The sequence below is a fragment of the Acomys minous genome (assembly GCF_964271855.1).
Source record: "Acomys minous genome assembly, chromosome: 8".
Lineage (NCBI taxonomy): Eukaryota > Metazoa > Chordata > Mammalia > Rodentia > Muridae > Acomys > Acomys minous.
This window is the reverse complement of record NC_140489.1, coordinates 34,207,623-34,222,622: the sequence shown is the minus strand read 5'-3', so window position 1 is coordinate 34,222,622 and position 15,000 is coordinate 34,207,623. Positions and strand designations below refer to the sequence as shown.

Genomic DNA, 15,000 nt, shown 5'->3' with positions numbered 1-15,000 from the left:
GGGCCAGCCACTGTACAAGGGCAGCAAGCCCGAAGGCCAAGTTATTGGCTTTTTTTTTTTCCTTGCCACGGTTTGGAGCACAAAACACATGAGCCTCAGAGAATGTAGACCTTCATGCCCTCCAAAGGAGATGATAAAAAAAAAAAAATAGAAATAGCTGTCTGCATCTACCTGCTATACTCCGGTTTGAACGAAACCAGGGTGACCTGAAGGGGGCTGAGGGCGAAGTAGACTTCCCAGGAGCTCCATGGCTGCCCAGCCCACTAGTCACCCATCCCACAGCTCCTCCAACTCATGGCATAGTCCCCACGATGTCCCATGATGCACTCCTCCTTTCTGTTCCTGAGACATCTGGTCTGGGCAGACAGCCTCGCTGTGAAGCTGCTGTGGGGGAGGAGAGGAGCCCACAGTGCAGGGCTGGGTGCTGATCAGGGAGGCCCCAAGCTCCGAGAGACCACAAGTAGAAAATGTCACAACACCAACAAACAAACAGAACTCGACCGAGACCCACTTCACCTTCTCCCCCTTCTCCCTCTAGAATGAACATGGCAGAAAGCAGAGTTCCAGAGCAGAAAGAGACCCCAGACCTTACTCTGACATGGCCCCTGCTGGACATGGCTACACCCCCATTTTGGACGCACCCTGCACCCAATGATTTACTGAACACTTGACTCCCAAGCTGGTTGGCACTGTGTGGGACAAATGTACACCTGTTACAATAAATTGGGTCACTGGAGCAGCAGATGTGATAAATTATAGCTTGGCCGTGTTTCTCTCCACACCCTCTGCTCCCTGACCTGCTAAGTTGTAGGCAGGCAGGCAGGCTCCTGCACCCGCTGCCACATTCTCGAGACGACAGAAACTTTCTTATGCCTCGCCTGCCTGATGGGCTGACTATCAGGAGCCAACCTCCATCTTTTCTCGCTAGGAAGGTTCAGTTCAGTATTTTTAATCCCAGGAAGCAGGAAAAACTAGGTGATGGATGCCTCCAGCTGTGTTCCTAAGAGAGAGATCACCCTGTGTCGGGTCATTTAAAAGTCCCAGGCCATATCTGCAGGGCCAGGATACTGGGACAAAGATCGATTCTACAGACAGAATTGGTGCTGAGTGGACTTTCCTGATGGCTCGAACGCTACACATGACTCAGAGGTGAGTCACACTCAGATGTGTCACTAGCCTACGCTAATGCTCTAGTGTGGTGTGATTGTAATAGATCTAAACTTAAAAGCCTGGAAATCATACAACCCATTCAACTACAATTGCTACCTGACTCTCCCTTGCCAATCTGGTACTCGAAGCCACCCATTAGTGGCGCACAGGATACCGCCTCATAAATAAGGAATGCATTTTTATGAACTGATTTCTAAAACAAATTGCCCCTCAGCTCTTGGGAGAACTCCACAGTAGGAGAACACTCTAAAGCAGACCTGGGCTGGGCCGTCTCTAGAGCTGAAGGAAGCGCTGTTCACATCCTGGTGTTCCTGTTGACCAGCTGTGGGACCTGGGGAAGTCCCTTCACCTGTCCACGCCCTCAGTTTCTTCACAGAAAGGTGAGCTCAGCTGTCCCCGCAGCTCACGCTTACTGTGGGGGTTTATAAAGACAGTCTGCACAAGATGTCAGGCACACTACTCTGCACGCTATAGGCACACAGTGGCAGGATTGCTACTGCAACTCCAAAGAGAAGCTGCCTGTGTCCAGCGAAAACACAGGGCCGCTCTTCCTCCTCCCAGAATGCCTACCTCGGAGAGACTGCATTTCTCATCACCCCAGCGTCACCATCTTCTTCTCTATCATGCAGGTAAAACAAAGGAAATATGAAAGTAGGTCTGTCCTTGGGAGCCTGCCCTGATGCCAAGGGGGGCTGCAGAGCAGTTCGGAGCTGGCAGCACTTAGGACAAGGCTGAGCAGCTCGGCTAATGACTCTGAACACATCCCAGGAGCCCACGCCCAAGGATTCCTTTCCTGTCTGTCCTGACTCAACGCCCCAGCTAGAGCATGGGATGGTGGTACTATTAGGGCACTGTGCTCCTGAGGAGATTAAAATCAGCTGAGGATCACTGTGTTTCAGACTAGATGGCTGAGCTTTAGCATTGCCAGAAGGACTACCAAGGAACGATTTGAAGGAAGCCAACTAAAACACTGAGGCAAGCCCAGGGGCAGGTTGCCTAGACTTCCAGACATTGGGGGGAGGGGAGGGGCTGGCTTAGTAGGTAAAAGCTGCACATGTGTGAGGATTTGAGTCCCAATTCCAACACCCATGTGAGATGCTGTAGCAGGTAGAGCACCTGAAACCCCAGCACAGTATCCGGGGTTGGAAACCAGAGGGTTGCCGGGGATTGCCAGCCTCCTGCCTAGCTCCAGGCTCAGTGAGAGACAGATCCCGCGTGAAGGGAATAAAGAAAGCGGAGTATCTGACGTCCTCTTCTGGCTTCACGTGTGCATGCACCCACGCTCACATATAACACACGCATACATATACATCTGAGAGAGAAAGGCAACAGGGAGAGACAGAGATATCCCGGCAGGAAACATTCAAAGGGCTGGTGGTCAAGGTTAGAGCCCTCAGGTTAGAACGAGGAGGACCAGCCATCCTCAGACATCGGCATATTTATGACTCCCTGGAAGTGCTAGGTACAAGCAGGCTCCAGGCCCCTCCCCTGTGACTCTGATGGAGGAAGTCTGGGGTGAGATCCTGGAAACTGAATTTTCATGAGTGTCTAGGTTATTTCTACACAGACGGTCCAGGTCCACAAGCACCCAAAGGCTCCCGCATAAAGTCCATTTCTGTTGCTTTGTTTTAAGGTGATGAATACCTTTCCTGAGACAAAAGACAGAAAGTGGGAGGAAAAAATCCCAGAACCTTAAGCCTTCAACTCAGCAAAGTTTTCTAGATAATTAATAGAGATTGGTTCCTTGCTAGAAAGTGAAGTATTCATGGTCACACCATAGGTTGGGTGAGAACATAAATTACATTTAGATGATTTAATATTTCTGAGATGGAGTCAATTCAACGGCTGAGTGAAAGGCGAGAGGTAAAACTCCATCACTTGACATTATCCACTAAGATACACTTAGAGCCACCCATCGTGAAAAACCTGGACCAACACCACCACAAGACTTCATACAAGAACACATCTCAGAAAGGGTTAAATACAACTGCACCTGGAGAAAAAAAAGGCTATTACCCACCCACATAAACCCAGAGAGAGGTGTTTGGGGTCCAAGGTGACCTAATATTTTCATAAATAACTCCAAAGATGGAGTGAGAATTGTGCAAATCAAACCTCAGATGAGACAAAAAATGGCAGGGATTGCAAGTCTGAGGAGAATGGAATTTAACTACTGGGCAATGTCTTTAAATTTGCCTTTATTGAATCTTGTATATTGAAGTCACACATTATTGTATCTGTTTATTGAGATTCAATGGGGCCAAAGGCAGGGTGATTTATGGAAAGGAAGATAATCAAATGCCTCAGGAGGAAGGATTCTACACCTAGAGAGACCCTGGCACCAGACAGATAGGAACCGACTGGGAAGTGGTTGGATGTGCAGAGAGCGGCTGGATATTCTCTGAAGATGGGGGGTTGTGCCAAGAGCTGGTGTATTTTTTAAAAAAAAAAGTCTTCTGTTCTCTGAGCTACTTGGCCTTGATGCTACGTCTGGTAGAAGAGCTTAAACTTAGACCCAGAAGGGGATTCGGAGCAAGATAGCACCAAGACCGTAGTGCACCCAAGAATGCAGGGATGCCAGGTCATATTGCCGAGTGTACTTATTTGTTGGGGGAAGGAGACACAAAAGGTGATGTGGAAGAGAGAGGAGTCCCTGCTCCCATGAAGGAAATACAACGATGGGAGGCAAAGCTGGAATTGTGGAGAAAGGGCATCTTGTGGTAACACCATCCCTCGGGATGCTGAAGCAGGGCAATGGGACGCCTCTCTAGTTAGGATGCATTAGAGATTATTAAAAGCATTCCTTGTCCAGCCCAGGGGTTGGGGGGGAGGGGTGGGCTTCATGACCTCTCCAAAGGTCACTTCTACCTCTAGGGATCCCATGTCTGAAGGGCACCAGATAAAAATAAAGTCTATTAATCACCAAGCTGTCACACGATGTCCTGAGAGAGCCAGAATAAAGAAGGGCAAACTGCAGTGGACCTTGCTTTTTGAATGGAGGAGGAGGAAGGCACTATGTGTATGGGCAGAGCCAAGGAAGCAGCTGCTGAGACTTCCGGGAAAGCCCGTGCTCTCCTCCCAAGCTCTGCTGGGGAAACAGGGAGGAAGTGACCCTATGGGGAGGGGACCAGAAAGCACCAAAGCACACCAGGAGTCACTCCGCAAAGCTGGGAGGTTGGGAGAAGACCACGGTCTGCTGAAAGCACAGAACGGGAGCTAGGAGGAAGGAGTTGGCTTGCAAAGGCTCTGTATAGGAGGAGGAGAGCCAGGAGCCAGGCGAGAGGGCACTCATAAAGGCCACTTCATAGAGAAAGAGAAAGAGGAGGGAAGGAAGGGGTGGAGAGGAGACTGGAGCAAGAAAAAGGAGCATCAAGGGCTTGTATGGAAATATAGGAGGCTGTTTACACATCAGAACTCCAGGAAAGTTCTAGAAACGGAGCCAGTGAGTTGGCTTAGCAGTAAGTGCATTTGCCACCAAGCCTGCCGACCTGAGTTCAGTCGCTGGAATCCACAGATGGGAGGAGTATGAAGCAGCCAAATGAGAGGCATGGAGTCTGAGTTCTAGCAAAATGTTGTCCCAGCAACAGCTTTAGGTTGTCCTGTGACCTCCACACAAGCCACCGCATGCATGCACTCCACCCACAGGCACACAAGCAGTCATCAGTCAGTGTAATGAGAACGGTTTTTTTGTTTGTTGTTTTTTGTTTTTGGGTTTTTTGGGGGGAGGGTTGTTTGTTTGTTTGTTTGTTTTTTGAGACAGGGTTTCTCTGTGTAGCCTTGGCTGTCCTGGACTCACTTTGTAGACCAGGCTGGCCTTGAACTCACAGTGATCTGCCTGCCTCTGCCTCCCAAGTGCTGGGATTAAAGGCGCTTTTAAAGCTACAGAAATAGAGTGGAAAGGTAACCCCACTCTCTAAAACAGCAGAAAGTCACACAATGGGGAACACGGCTTTTTAAAAAGAAAAGTGGTTATGTCTCGTTGCCAAAGCAGCTGTTGGCACTCTTGACTGGGGTGCCATACACAGCTGGAAAGGACTAGCACGCTCACTGGCGCTGTTTACATATCAAAACACAACTAAATGACATCCAGGAAATAGCACCCAGACCAAAGCAGGTGCAGACACCATGCCCTGCTCCCTTCTCTTCCAGGAACATAGTTCCTTGAGGAGGAGGAGGAGGAGGGAGGAGGAGGAGGAGGAGGAGACCTTCAGAAGGCTCTGGAATGTCATCTGCATGCTATATTAAAGGAGCAAAATGAGGATCCCGGAGTTTTAGTTCTAGCAAAGTGTTGCCCCTCCAGACGTCATTCCCCCCGGGGCCCAGAACAACATTTTGACATCAAGAGGCCAGCGAAAGGGTAGGAAAAGGTACCACTCCATCGTGTCCTGATGCCGTATCCCCTGGCTTTCTTTACCTCCACGGAGGATGCAGGACCTAACAAGATGGATGAGCACCCAGAGAGACTGCCGTGCTAGGTCCTGCCTCGTCCAGCTGTCTGCCATTCTCAGAGCACCCTGGTATTGGTGTCTGGACTCTGGGTTTTGAGAGCAGACTAAGAAAGGAAAGGAAGACCCCCTAGGCATGTGGTATTGATGGATGACCTTCCCATGGAGTGAGCAGGAAGTGCTGAGTGGAGCGACAGATAACAGGACAAGGCTGTGAACATACCACACCACACCCTGGCACCAGAGAAGAAAAGAAAGCTACTGTCCTCTCAGTGGCCACAGCCCCTCTTTGTCCTCCTCCTAGGCCTCTACCCTAGTTCCAACCTCAGACTCTAACCTAGAAGCTTCTGAGTCAGGGAAGGAACGGTGGAGATGAATTGAGGGCCCCTTGTTAAAGCAAGCCATTGCCATAGAAAGATTCATAACCAGCCCTGTCTGGGACAGGAGAGATGGGGAGAGAAAGGAAATTAGGAGGAAACAAGTAGATCAAGTGGAAAGCCACTGACGCCAAGTGCGTTTGTCTGAAAGCTTTGGGCTACACTTTGGCTTGTGATTCTAAAATGGAGAAAGACATAGAAGGCGATTCTCGAAAGAGACATAGAAAGTGAGAGAACACAGGAGGGAATCTGAGGAAGAGAGCTGACATCCAGGAACACAGACTTGAGTCCCCTGCCAGACTACTGTGCCCAAGAGCCAGCCCCACCGCAGCAGGAAGGAATGTGTCCACATAGGGCAGGAAAGCCTGGTGAGGCCAGAGCTGGTGGGAGACTACCAGAGCAGCCCGGAAAGACTGGACTGAGGGTACACGAGTTACTTACTGTCACAGACGTAGGGTTTGTCATGGTCTTCCTGAGAGGCAGCATCATGCCTCCTCCTGCCACCTGCAGAGCCACGAGCCTGAGGAGACATTGAGTATGAGAGACTTGTTATTATGACAGCCACTCGGCTCGCGGGGGACATACTCTGGGGCCTGAGTGAATCACCTGCGTCGCAGCCTTTGTTCCCATGCCAACCCTGCTTTACAAGCAGGAAAACTGAGACCCAGAGGATTAGGTAGCGTGCCCTGGATCCGCTCGGCTACTCACCTGGCTCTTCTTATTGTTTCCACAATAACTCTAAGAAGGAAGTATAATAGTGGTCCCTTTGTGTGGGCGAGGAGGGCTGAGGCAACAGGGAGGCGAAGTACCTTCCCCAGTGTCATTCATCTACTAAATGCAAAACCAGGATCTAAACAGGCAGCGTGGCTAAAAAGGCGATGTTGTGGCTTGAATGTGAAAATCCCCGGCTAGTGGCATTATTTTATGGGGGTGATGGAAACTTTAGGGGATGAGCCAAACTGGAGTATGTAGGGACAGTATGGGGGTATGTCTTTAGAGGTTGCATTTGCCCTGGGCGAGTCTTCTTCTTCCTTCCCCTCATTGCTTCCTCGTTACGGTGAGCTCATACTCCTGTCATTGCGATGTTCTGCCTCCCCATGGACCCGTAGCCACAGAGAAAGCCAACCGGGGCTGACTCCTCTGAAGCTGTAAGCCAAAATGAAACCTTACTCCTTTAAGTGGCGTCCTCCAGTGCTTTGCCACAGCAACAGGAGTCTAACTAGTACGGTCCTGTATCTAGCAAATATGGGGCCTCTGCCAAACAGCGTTTCCCTGCTCCACCCTGGAGAAGAGGCCTCTCTGTGTGTTGACCGACCAGCTGATTCATTGGTCAACTCATCAGCTTAGCACAATGGGGATTGGGGACCAGGAAGTTTAACTGCTGTGTCACCCCAGGTTCCTATGCCCACAATGCCTACCCTAAATGCCTCAGACGCCTGGTCTCCTCCTCCATGTTTGACCTTCATGGTAGGGCTGGGCTTCAGGCAGTGCTCCTGTATGTGGTCTACCTCAGGTCTCCTGTCAGGGACTAAGACCTTAGCCCTCAAGGTCAACTAGAGCTGGGTTCCTGGTACCTACCAGAAGCCTGTATGTCCCCCTGGGTGGGTCACAGGACCGGAGGGGGAAGGGCAGAAGGCCAGTAGTAACAGAGACTAGCCTGAAAGGCTGCCAGCGACTACCAGAAAGCAGCAAGCTTATTTATAAGCCGTTGTAAGCCCCACACCAGCCTTCCTGCAGCACCTCAGCCTCTTCCGGGTCATTCCTTGCTAATGAGTAGCCATAACCCCCCAGCCATGCAAAGGGAGAGGAACATGATGGGACAGAAGTCAGGGGTGCAGGCCTGGGACCCGCTCTAGAGAAATGGTCCCAAAACTTCATGGTGGAAAAGCCTGGGATGGATTTTCCCGCACATGCACACTAACGAATACAAGTGCACACATCTTAGTGGGGACTTTGCTATAGGCAGGCTCACACTCCAGGCCTGTGGCACTCATCCCCAAAACACACACACGTCACAATCAACTCCACCTGCTGGACTATCACTTCTGCCATCTCCTCAGCTTGTCTTCTCAAATAATAATAATAATAATAACAACAACAACAATGCCACCTCCCTCCTTCATACTACCTCCCTGCCCCCACCCCTGCTAGGGATAATCAGTAGGAGCCACTCTCCTCCCCCCTCTTGCTCTCCCTCCTCCTTCTCCTCCCCCTCCTCTTCATCCCTCCCTCCCTCCCTCCCTCCCTCCCTCTTCTTCCTTCTCCTCCTCTTCCTCCAAACACCCTCAATACTGAGCGAGCACTGGTCATCACCCTGAGGCACTGACAGGCATTGTGCCCAGGAGGCTGAGGGTGGTCACCTCATGGCCCTGGCCCTCCCCACACCTTCTCAGTAAATCCAGGGACAGCTTGACATGCACAGCCGGCAGCCCCGTCTCAGTCCCTTGGAGCAGGTAAAAAGCAAGTCAGGCAGAATGACGAGGCCACAGCAAATGCCAGAAGGGGCTCGGCAAGACTGGCCACATGCCAAGGCAGAAGCTGAGGGGGCAGGCAGAACAGAAGCACCGGGCCTTCTGAGGGAAAGAACAGCTCTTCTGAGAGCCAGCTTCCTCCCTTTGCTGCTGGATGACCAGCAGGGAGGCAGCATGCTCCCACACTCCCCATGCCTTGGTTTTGCCTTCAGAAGTAAAGGCTATAGGGGACATTTGAGGTAATATGTGTGGGATTCTCCTCTTGGTCTCCTGGAACTCCTGACAACTCAGAATGCTCTGCGTCCTGCTCGAATGCCGCTTCCTCCCAGAAGCTCTTCCTAGCCCACTGACACCTACTTGCATGCTTTCGCTCTTTTTCCCTTCCTCTGCCTTATGTCTAGTCACAGCATGTGACATCACTGGCACTGCACTGTGCATGTGTTAGTTTGTGTGTTGCTTCTCTATCTGTCCCATAAGAGGCAGAGCTCTGTGTAGGCCATCATTATTTTTATTTTATATTTTTTATATTTTATTAATTTATTCATATTACATCTCAATTGTTAGCCCATCCCTTGTATCTTCCCATTTCTCCCTCACTCCCGCTTCCCCCCTACTCCCCTCCCCTATGTCTGTGACTGAGGGGGACCTCCTCCCCCTGTATATGCTCATAGGGTATCAAGTCTCTTCTTGGTAGCCTGCTATCCTTCCTCTGAGTGCCACCAGGTCTCCCCATCCAGGGGACATGGCCAACTATGGGGCACCAGAGTTTGTATGAAAGTCAGACCACACTCTCCACTCAACTGTGGAGAATGTCCTGTCCACCGGTAGATCTAGGTAGGGGTTCAAAGTTTACTGCACGTATTGTCCTTGGCTGGTGCCATAGTTTGAGCAGGACCCCTGTCACTATTATTTTTAGACCCAAGTGCATTCCTTTCGCAATGGCCAGATCATTTCATCACCCCATCAGGTGGTGACTTGGCCATTGTCCTTCTTCTTCATCTGTATCCCAATGCTGGTTTTCCTCCTTCAAAGGCCATTGGTTAATCCTGAATCCCAGGAAAGCCCTCAGCTGGAGCTCTACCTCCCCACCGTCTAGCCTACCACACCCTGCGTGACTACCTGGCCACACAGCCGACAGACGAGAAGTGGGGGCTTGAGCTCACTCGCTCACTCACACTCCTCCCTTGCCAGCTGTGACACATTTACATAGCCAATGGCAGCCGACCACCAACCCTGCAGTCTCCCCCGAGGCGATGCACTGTCTACATTCCTGTTTCCATGGTTCCTCTTATGATCGCGTCTCCTATGCCATCCACAGTCAATCTACCGGTCTTCCCTGGCAGCGTCCTACCACTCCAAAAATCTTTCTCTTGCCACACTGCAGAGTAAACACAGTCACGTTTTAAAGTGTGGCAGGCTTAAACTTACATTTCAGTTGTGTCGGTCAGATAGTCATTACTCTAACAAAAAGCCTGAGGTAGATACTTTCATAAGGAAAAGAAGTTTATTTGGCCTCATAGATCTGGAGGTGCAACATGTAGGGAACTCACCTGGCGATATCCTTCTTGCTACCAAAATCCGTAGGCAACACAGAGCATCACATGGCAAGAAACAGGGAGCTCTCCTGTGTGTTGCTTTCAGTCCTTCTCCATCTTCTTATTTATTGACCCTCAGGACCCAATCAGCAAGCTCTACCATGACCTCACCTAAGAATCCTAGTCACTTTCCAAGGGCCCCTTCTGAATACTACAGCCATCCAGTTTCTGACCTCTCAACGTCCCAAATGGCCTTTAAATCTCATCACATGAAGTCTCAGGGACCCTCAAGCCACATCCAAACCACAGATCGCACCAGCTTGGTGCCACAGAACAAGCTACTCCTCTAGGACCTAACTTACTCATCTATAAAATGGGCAACATCAGGCCAGATGTGGTGGTGTACATCTGATAACCCAGCACTCAGGGAACAAGGGCAGGATGAATACTTCAAGTTTAAGTCAACCTGGTCTACACAGAAAGTTCCAGACCACCCAACACTACTTTAAAAAAGACTGTCTTGATCAATATATGAGCAAGTAAGTGAATAAATAAGATGGGCACAGGAACACCTCTGCAGCCCAGTTGTTGAGATGGTAGAGTTAGGAGTGTAAAGCCACAGCTCACAGCATTAAGCCCATAGGAAGTACAATAGGCTATTGACCGCTCGGTGCCCGTGTGGGTCCTCTAAGCTCTTGTGTTTGGTCAGCACACAATGAGAAGCCGACAGACATCTTATTGCATCATGTATCTTACTTAGCACCTCCTCAGTTTGAGTCTTGGGTCTTTGAAAGAAAAGATGCCATTTTATACTTTACTACGAGCCCCTAACATTCTCCTATGTACACAACACAAAGCTCTTCCACATATATTAGCTCAGATGACTCCTGTAATAATCCTGTGAGTTGGACCAACCATGTTGCTGTCCCTGTCTGACAGCTGGTGCCGGTTGCACGCGGGTCTATGACTTGCCCACAGTCCCAGAGTCAGTGGAAACAGTAGCACAGGTTCCTAGACTCTGATACAGAACACTTTGGACTTTACTCTCCCAAAGAGACCCATCCTCCCTCCCTGAGGATGCTCCCTTCCCATTCGCATACTGGAGGCCATGGCAACCGTGACTGTACCACAGGGTCCTGCCTTACTGACTATAGGCAGGTAGGCTCAGGAGAAGTCAACTAATTACTAGGCCAAGCCTATTTTAACTCCAAATGGACCACTCACATTCTACCTTCAAGGCACTTGAAACTTGAAAACAGTGACCCCTATTGGTCACCCAAAGTGTAGGCAAGGAGCTCTAGGGTCCTGTGTATAGAGGAGTGGGAAACCCAGGCTCCACAGAGATGAGGAAGGAAGCAGAAGCCATGGGCGGGGCCCTTACTCTCCTCAGTTCTGATTCCCAGTCACCCACCTGCCCTTCTTGTGATCTGGATCTTCAAAGATCACTCACATTTGGGACAAGAGCCTCAAGGCTTCAAATCTCTCTCATTGCTGCTTAAAGCCATGGAGTTGCTTATAACAAAAAGATTCAAAATGAGCACAGACAGCCTCCAGCCAAGGGCAGTTCTTCTACAAAAACTGCTCTCAAGTAGTGTTCAGAGATGAGCATCAGGCCTCTTCTCCTATAGCCTAGAGAGATGGCTCCAAGTTAAAAGCACTTCCTGCTCTTCCAGAGGACCCGGGTTCAGCTCCCAGCATCCACAAGTTGGCTTGCAACCAGGGGGTCTGATGCCCTCTTCTGGCCTCTGAAGACACCTGTCCTCGTCTGCACATACACATAATTTTAAAAAATAAATATTTTTTTAAACAAAGGCCGGGATCCCCTTGGTGCCACTAAAAGATCGTTTGCCTTTTCCATGCTCATTTCCTAGCAAGTGTACAGTGGGGTTTTCCAGAGGCTGCGTGCCATTTGACGGGGCTGTCGGTGTGCACTTGTATATTCATGAGCTACATTCGGAAGCTGGATGCTGTCTTAATTTCTAATATAACAAATCATTAGTGAAATTAATGTCACCTGCTATACCCAGAACAATAGCTTTGAGGGGCTGTCAGGGTTTGTTAATGGTGAAAAGAATTCCTGAAGCAGAGAGAGAAAGGGAGGGCACTGCTCTCCCAGCTTGCCGCCGAAAGGATGGTCTTTAGCCCCGCTTACCATCAAGGCAAGAGCTCACCCACCCCCTACTCCAGAGCTACCGCGTCGGAATGTGCTCTCTAGCTAGCTCCCTAGGGGTCTTCCTATGCACATACAAGTTTGAAGAACACTGGTGTGTACCACGAGTGTACCAATAATTACTAATTTGATTGATTGGGCGTTTGATTGATTGATAATGCAAGGAATAGTCCCATGAGTTTCATTAATTTCCTACGTTGAAGTTGAGTTGCCATAGACACAATTATTAATTGTTGGGTGTGAACTGTCCGCACCCTTTGGAGGATATACAGTATTAAAACTCAGAAAGTTACCCACGTCACTTACTACAACACCCTTCTATATCTACCCTTTCTTAGACACTCAAATTTGGCCATGTGTTATAGTACCCAACTTACTGATGAGCAAATTGAGGCCCAGGTCACAGAAGCAACATGATTCACCCAAGGTGCAAAAGATGGTAGAGCTAAGACTGGCACTCTCAGGTGGGAGTTAAAATAAGAGAGCCCATCCAAGACTCAATATCAAATCCCAGGCCCCCTTCAGGGGGGGTAGGGTCTTGTCAGTGGTCAGTGGGATAGAGACTGGGCTCCCCCTGCATTCCCAGCAAGCTCCAGGTGAGGCTAAGGCTGTAGGCCAGATGACACAGGAAGATGGCAGACCTCAGTGTGGTCACCGTCCAGTGGCCAGAAAGTTCCGGCAGCAGCCAGAAAGCCCATGTAAAAGCTGTGAGTGAGCCAGCTCCCCACACTTGTTCAGCCCAGAGACTCACTCACTCACCCTCAGCTTCCTCCATGGCTTTCAGCATGGTGACATGGGCACCATGACGACATGGTGTCCATGTCACAAGTGCATGTCCCTGCACAATCTGGAGCCATTAACTGTCACCTCCACAGAAAAGACACCCGATGCCTACTCACTAATGGAAATTTCCATCTCCGCACTCATGCCAGAAGAACCAGGGCCATTTTCCACAATGTACTCTACGCAGTCTGGCAGGGGGCAGGTTGGGAGGTACACAGCTCTTGGCATTCACAACGGGCACAGAAGCTCCATGCCCCTATGCCTCCCCCAATGCTGAAAATAGATGTGTCTTTTATCGCCGACCCCCAACGGTGAAATAATACAGCCGAGTAAGTTCCTCCACAGCTGCAGAGAACTGTCAGGTGAAACCCTGATGAGGAACATTAGAGCATAGAGACTGGGCTAGAAACAGCAAGTCCTGATCAGGTTGAACAGCACTAAAGGCAGAACAGCCTGGAAACATACACTCCTGAAATAAATGATTAAAAAAAAAAAAGCACCCAGGAAAAGTACCCAAGAAGGATGCTCTTACCTCAGAATAGGTACACACATGCAAACACACGGGAGTCTTAACCTATTCAAATCACCAGGCAACCAAGGTGCTAGTTGGCCCACAGAGAAATGATCCAAGGCACCCAGTGGATGCCTGAACCCCAGAGTATTGGGCCCTATAATTGAACGCCATGTCCATCTTAACTAGGTACTAATCATGCACTGTGGCCATAACTTTCCTTCCTCTGGGGAGGAACAGCAAAAGTAGCACAAATTCCTTTCTCCCACACAGTTTCACAAAGAGGTTCATTCTTACTATAGATTTTACCAAGCTTAGCATATAACACTTTCTATAAAACTTAAAAAGAGAACTTTTGCTTTTTCATCTCAAGGAAACTACGAATGGATTCTCTTTGCTATATCCAAATTTTTGGTAACATTACTGTTACATTTCTAGGCTGATAAGTATAATAAGGGTTATTTGGACATAAGTATAGCAATACTTATATATCAGTCTGATATGGCAACTATTATCTAATTAACAGGCAGGTGGTATACACAGAGTGGACACACTGGGCAAGGGTAATAGGTCTTAGAATAAGATATATCTATGAATATAACCATGCCCAATCGAGCTACATAGTGGAATATATAATGAAAGGAATAGGATCTACTTTCAAATACTCCAGCGGGAAACAAGCACATGAACCAACAATGAGTAGGAGGAAAGCATGCATAAGACAAAACTGTGGAAATACTGGTAATTGATGAAGATGGTGACATCCCAACAAATCCGCAGTATCAGACAACGGCCCTTCCCAAACCAAAACACTGGCTCTTATCAACAGTCAGAGCACTCGGATTGCAGTGTAGCCAGCATGAGGACCCATGTGACCATCACCTGGGAAGTTACTTATAATGCAGTGCAAGGCCTGGTCGCAGACCTAAAAACTGAGCACATATCCCGGGTAGCTAATTTTGTGTACATACTCACTGTGGTACTACTGTGTACAAAATACAGGCTTACAGTAATTATCAGTAGGCCCAAACCTATGGGGCTTGCAGGACTAACTTCTCCTTGTTCACCCACAGCAAATAGGAGCATCTAACTCACGCCCTCAAAAAAGGGATTCTCCAGGGAAGAGCCATAGCCAGTGTTTTCTCTTTCTTCCCATCAGGGTCTCTCTGCCTCTCCCCGCTCTGACATCTTTCTTGTCCATCTCAGGGCCACACGCCTCGAAAGTTCACATGAAATCCATTCAGGGGACCGTTAACCATAGCCCCCCTGCTTCCCTAGCAGGCTTCTACTGTGCCCAGGGAATCATGTCCCAAAGCAGATGCCCTGGTCCTGTCATCCTGGGCAAACCCCAGGACCAGAAGGCCAAGAACTCCTTTCATGACGGAGTCTCAGAAAATTCTCCTTGCCCTCCGCACTCCCAACCCCAAGCGCCTCAGAGCAAACTCTGCTTCCTCTCTCTTCTCCCTCTTGCCAGCTCAGGACTTTGCAGTCATGTCCAGCCTGGGGCTCCCTCAGCATCTTCCTCAGAGAAGTCTCCA

General features: G+C 49.4%; 1 protein-coding gene across 3 annotated transcripts in view; it reads right to left on the bottom strand.

The window, feature by feature from the left end:
- DPF3 (double PHD fingers 3) overlaps positions 1–15,000 on the bottom strand; it is a 277,263-nt gene that overhangs the window by 95,744 nt on the left and 166,519 nt on the right. For all 3 annotated transcript variants that reach the window (XR_014780988.1, XR_014780989.1, XM_084792130.1), the window contains exon 6: positions 6,434–6,512. Coding sequence is in view for 1 of the 3 variants with exons in the window: in XM_084792130.1 (XP_084648256.1) it covers positions 6,434–6,512 (79 nt within the window). In the remaining 2 variants the exon portion in view is untranslated. The remainder of the gene's footprint in view (positions 1–6,433; positions 6,513–15,000) is intronic.